At 42.7% G+C, this 6,034-nt stretch overlaps 1 protein-coding gene across 3 annotated transcripts in view; it reads right to left on the bottom strand.

Moving 5' to 3' along the window:
* Nucleotides 1-877: 877 nt before the first annotated feature.
* Nucleotides 878-6,034, bottom strand: part of PANX2 (pannexin 2) — a 97,559-nt gene continuing 92,402 nt past the window's right edge. For all 3 annotated transcript variants that reach the window (XM_068272699.1, XM_068272697.1, XM_068272698.1), the window contains exon 4: nucleotides 878-1,704. In XM_068272699.1, the coding sequence (XP_068128800.1) occupies nucleotides 1,355-1,704 (350 nt within the window). In that variant the 3' untranslated portion in view covers nucleotides 878-1,354. The remainder of the gene's footprint in view (nucleotides 1,705-6,034) is intronic.

Here is a 6,034-nt window from a genome sequence, read left to right as displayed (position 1 = left end):
TCAGGAGATCAAGTGAATTGCATATGGGCCCATGTTGCAAAGTGAACACGTTATACAGTATGTCTAAGTAATAAACAGTGTTGTGCATTGTTAGTATGAACAGGTCCATAAGCCTGGTACAAGCCTTTAATTTTGATTGCCCAATCACTGAACAATTTTTACCATCTTATTTCCAGGTCCCAGTGACAGTGGCATTACAAAATGTTAGGGGGAAAATCCACAATGGGAGGACAGGCAAAAATAAAATGAGACACATATGGTCTCGCCCTTTCTTGCTCTGTCTACAACAAAATAAAGTTTTGAGCTGGAGGTTTGTTGTAGGACATTCATAAATATTAAATGGCAAACACCCTTTCTTAACTACATAAATGACCATAGACACTACTGGATGGCCATTCTTGGTGAGGAAAGGGCCACCTGAACAGCTTAGTTTTCTTTTGTGTTCCCAATAAGCTGCTTGCTGCATGTTCTCTCTTCCCTTTCCCTCTGGATACACATGCACTTGTTCACTCGACCAAAGAATCTGTAGTTGTATGGTGAATAGGTTATACCTACATATCTAACTAAACTTAAACATGTGTAGTTAGCTCTACACATGATAAACTGTTAATATCACCCTGCTTATATAGCTGTGCCATTATGTTTTTAGTACAAAAATATAGTGAAAATATAATTTTCTAAAAGCTATATTTCCCTTTAAATTGTTAACAGTGCTGTCTTTCAATTAAGGTTAAAACAAACCTGAACTCTCTTCAAGAAAAGTGAAGAAACAGTAAGGCTGCATTAGCTGCATCCACACTTACCTCTGTGCTGGCTTTATGCCTGTATTAATACTATACTAAAGTGCAGGAAAACAATGTGACATTGGAGCTCATGGGATGATTGCGTGGTAATACTGTTGCTATCGTGGTCTGTTGGTTTCCTGTTTGGTCGATGAGAGTTCAGCTTTGCTTTAAAGGAATTATGTGCAACACACTAATTGAAAAGCTTATTAATTTCAGCAGTGTACTCAATTGAAAATGAGTGCACGAAAATGACACTGAAATCAGATAAATGCCCACATACAATATGTGTGAGATTGCGGAGTTCAATAATGAGTTGTCTTCTTCATTTATGAATGTCAAAGATTGGTCATAATATAGTGCTGTATAGGTTTGTGTGTAAATACTTCTAAAGTGTCATGCTGCTGTATTTAAATTGTGCTTTACACTGCTGACTACATGGAAAAGTCTTTAGGTTCCTCCTGATAGTTGTGATAAAGCTGCTGTTTATGGAAGCTGCTACTTTAATATTCAGAATATAATTTTCCATGCTCATGCAGTGACTGCACGCTGGTTTGATGCAGCTCTGTAGTCTAGTAATCTGCAGACTTTATTATGGCCCTGGACTCTTCGAATGGGGCCAGCATGACTTGCTTTGGTGGTATCACTGAAATAATGTCGGATGGGTCAGGGGAGGGTTGATTGGTTAAAAGCTCCTCCCTGTCTTCATATAAAGTGCCAATATGGAGCAAAGGATGAGTGGGGTTACGATTGAAAACTGTCATTGGCTCTGGCTTGACTTGAGTTAGTGTAACATTTGATGTAGAGACAGCAGCGCTCACCATATGACTGCCACAACTGATAAATGACCCAGAAACTTTACCGCAACTTGTTGATAATGGTTGGTTTTCTTTCTCAACAATTTTTGTACATTTTGCAAAATCTAATGAGGAACAAGAAAAGAAAAAAGGTTATTTCACGTTTAGCAAAAACATCAATTCTAAATAAATAAGTCAAAAGTAACAATAAATAAAAATAGAACTTTAAATAATAATTTTATCAGTGCATGCATGTGCTGCATGAGAATATGTTCTACCGCTTTTGATTCTCATCTGTTTATGGCACAATATGATGGAAGTAAAAAATATAGTTTTCCTTGTATTTTTAAATTACATTAAATTACAGTTCTTTATACATTTAACCACTTAACGACCGCCTAACGCTGATAGGCGTCAGCAAGTCGAAGTGGTGTTTCCATGGAAACGGCGTTCGAGCGGCCGTTCCATGTCAGTTCACGGAGGGTGTCTCCGTGAACAGCCTTGCGAGCCTCCGATCGTGGCTCGCAGGCGAAACGTAAACACGCGGGGAAGAAATCCCTTGTGTTTACATCCTACACAGCAGCGCCGTAAAGGAGATCGGCGATCCCCCGCCTCTGCTTGGCCAGGGATCACCGGCATCTGATAGGCTGAAGCCTATCAGAGGCGGTACTGGACGGATCGCTGTCCTGTGCCGCCCATGGAGCGAAGGGGAGGGAGGGAAGGAGAGGGAGGGAGGAATAGCGCTGCGGAGGGGGGCTTTGAGAAGCCCCCCCCCTCGCTCGGCCACATAGAGCGGCGGCGATCAGACCCCCCAGCAGGACTTCCCCCTAGTGGGGAAAAAAGGGGAGGAAGTCTGATCGCCCTGCCTCAATCCTGATCTGTGCTGCGGGCTGGAGAGCCCACGCACCACAGATCATTCAAAACAGCCCTGGTCCTTAAGTGGTTAATAAAACCATGTGCGATTTGGAACCTATTACGTGTTTGGGCCACACACTGTAACTGCAACATCAGCCTTTATTAGGCTAGTTGCTTTATTATATGTTTGTTTTTTTTGTTTGTTTTTTCCGCTTTTATTTGAATCATTCCTGTCAGAAGTGCTGTGTGCTGTTGTGTAACAGAATGAAAATCATTTTTGTTGGATGAAAAGGTCACAGTGGTTGCTGATGTAACTGGATAAATCTTATAAATGCACATCAGAAAACTGGCTTACATGTTTTATTTAGTTTATTGTTGATTTGTTTTCATGTTTTTTATGCCTACCGTAATTGTTTTTATATGCAAAGAGAAGGATATTCATTAACTTTTAAAATTTAGGATGATGAAGTGCAAATAAAAGATAAAATGAAAAATGAAAAACAAAAAATACACTGTGGTAAATGTTTTCATTTTTTTGGGTTAATACATTTGCAAGTCGGGAAAATATTAAATATTACAAAAAAAAAAAACATTTGAAATCAGTTTGCAGCTCTATAGATAGGATAAACTAGCAAGTTTTGTACATTTTTTTTCTCTAGTAATCAAGGAGTTCATACACCCATTTATGAATTATTATTCCTTACTTGTTGGTCAACGTATCTTTAAAATAACTTTTCAGTATTTACAGGCAAAAAAGAAATCACTCAAAATAAGTTGTTCCTGGTTAACTCCACTTTGATTAAGCTTTTCCCACTTTATTTTTTGTTTGTTTTTCTGTTCAATTCTCATCATATTCAATTTCTGTGATCAAATCTTCTGGGAATTTATGCCACAAAATGTCTGATTCAATTATATTTTTTGTGTCAATATAACACAAGTCATTGTATGTAATAACCATTAGTGACTAGCTGGATATAGAAATTCCTTATTAGTTAGTGAATTATTGCTTTTAAGCTACAGTATATACCGGTATTTTCCCTTAGGCTGGGTGTACACTTGTGCATGAGTGCATGAAAGGTCGCGTTTTCTGTCATGTATGGTTGTGCGTTTGTAGTGCGTTTTTAATGCGTTTTTTGTGTTTTTCTGTTTTTTCCCCATTTGCATCTTTCTTGCTTTTTGCGGACGTTTTAACGCATTTGCGGTTCACATATGCAAAACGCATATGTGTTTTGGATGCGTTTTCCATGCGTTTTTCTTTTGCATTTTATGCAAATCAATAGGATGACAACAGGAAGAGAAAATACATCAGAAAACATTTTTTTTTAAAACGCATATTAAAACGCATGAAAAATGCATACAAAACGCATTACATTGTGTTACCATTGATTTTCATTATGTGCGTTTTTGATGCGTCTTCAGCCACATGAACCCCCCCCCCCGCACACACACGCACACAATATTATACTATAATGATAAAGGCTGCTCGTCCCTCGCCATCTCCCTGGGTGACTCCTGTCACCTGCAGTTGTCCCCGAAAGCCTGGCTGCACTCCATCACGCATGTGTGGCTCGCCAGGCGTGCTCCCGTCCCTGTACTTGTACTGCGCAAGCACAGATCGCGCCCAGGGACAGAAGCGCACCTGGAAGGGCCGCACATGTGTGACTGAGCGCAACTCGGCCAGGCTTTCGGGGACAATTATGGGTGACTGGAGTCACCCAGGGAAATGGCAAGGAACGAGCAGCCCTAACGTGTTTAAGGAAGCCTACGGTAAGTATTGTACCAAAGATGCTGCTCGTCTCTGGACTTTAAACAACAACATTTCTTTGTTACAGCTGATACAAATCTTAAAATAAATCATCACTTGTTCTACTTCCTGCTTTCATGGAGGCATACATATTGTTAACATCCTGTGTTTTCTAATGAGCTTATCTGCTGTGGTGGCATGGCAGTCAGGTAACACAGGGAGGATCAAATTACAACTTGCGATTACTAATAAATGAGGGGGAATGAAACAGGCTAAATCTAAATACATACAGGGTGCATTTCTCCACATGTTCCTTCTGTCCTGTGTAAGAGTTCAGCTCACATCATCACAACTGTCTTTAGCCTACTAGTATGGGCTCGCTTACCTTAGCTGCCTCAGCATGCAGCCACTTGTTTGGGGGTCCGGGAGGAGAAGGGGGAGAGAGAGAGCAGAACACATGCCAAGGGGGGGCTCAGCAGGGGGCACAGACACAGTAGTCGTGCTCGTGGTGCAAGCTCCCTGTCCCCTCAGGCATGCAGCGCCGGCGCCAGCCAGGAGAGTCACGCTGGCTTCAGGCGGGGGGCGGAGTTAGAGGCGGCGTCGCACACGCAGTAAACAAACTGCGACTGCTGCTAGGGAGAGGAGCGGTGGGCGGGCAAGGAGATTTGGAGGAGGTGGAGTGGGCGGGAGTCGGGACTCTCCACCGAGACTCTATTGGCTGGGCCTGGGCGGGGGGGGGGCGTCATAGAAGCAGCAGAGGCAGAGAGAGCACCACGTGGTGTAAATAAACCACGAGCGCCGCCGCCGACAAGCGCAGCTGATTTTAAGAGCGGCGACCAGCCGCACGCAGTCTAACCCCCCTCCACAGCAGCGTGCCCCCCTCCCTTCATGCCGCTCCAAGCACCTGCTTGTAATGACAGCAGGTAAAGGCGCCCCTGGTGTTCCCAGCCTTAGAAAGACAAGCAGGGTGGAAAAAAGAATGTATTGTGTTTGACCATACAGAAAAGTAGCAGTAAACAACTCAGGCATAAATTAGATGGAATGGTATAAAAGAAAGAGGTAATTAGGTAATTGGTACTGTGCCCTGAATGTACATGTTTATATTTTCCATATTTTTATGTGGTATAATAAATGAAGTGCTTAAAGTGAACCTTAAACCAGAAAAAAAATGAGTTTTACTCACCTGGGGCTTCTACCAGCCCCCTGCAGCAGTCCTGTGCCCTCGCAGGCACTCACTAATCCCTATGGTCCCCCGCTGCCAGCTAGTTTCGTTTTTGCCGACAGGCCCGTCAGGACTGGCCACGCATAGCTTTTTCCGCATTCCCGACTGTAATTAGCAATACTGGGGGCCGCTATGCGTACAAAAATACATGTTGCCGCATATCTACGCATGCGTAATGCGGCAACGCGTATTTTTTACAGTCGGGAATGCGGAAAAAGCTATGCGTGGCCAGTCCTGACGGGCCTGTCAGCAAAAACGAAACTAGCTGGCAGCGGGGGACCAGAGGATTAGTGAGTGGCTGCGAGGGCACAGGACTGCTGCAGGGAGCTGGTAGAAGCCCCAGGTGAGTCAAACTAATTTTTTTTTCTGGCTTATGTTTCTCTTTAACCACTTCAGGACCACAGTCTTTTCGCCCCTTAAGGACCAGAGCCTTTTTCTCCATTCAGACCACTGCAGCTTTCACGGTTTATTGCTCGGTCATACAACCTACCACCTAAATGAATTTTACCTCCTTTTCTTGTCACTAATACAGCTTTCTTTTGCTGCTATTTGATTGCTGCTGCGAGTTTTAGTTTTTATTATATTCATCAAAAAAGACATGAATTTTGGCAAAAAAATGACTTTTTTAACTTGC

This window comes from Hyperolius riggenbachi, chromosome 3, assembly GCF_040937935.1.
Source record: "Hyperolius riggenbachi isolate aHypRig1 chromosome 3, aHypRig1.pri, whole genome shotgun sequence".
In the NCBI taxonomy this organism is placed as follows: Eukaryota; Metazoa; Chordata; class Amphibia; order Anura; family Hyperoliidae; genus Hyperolius; species Hyperolius riggenbachi.
This window is presented reverse-complemented; position numbering and strand designations above follow the sequence as displayed.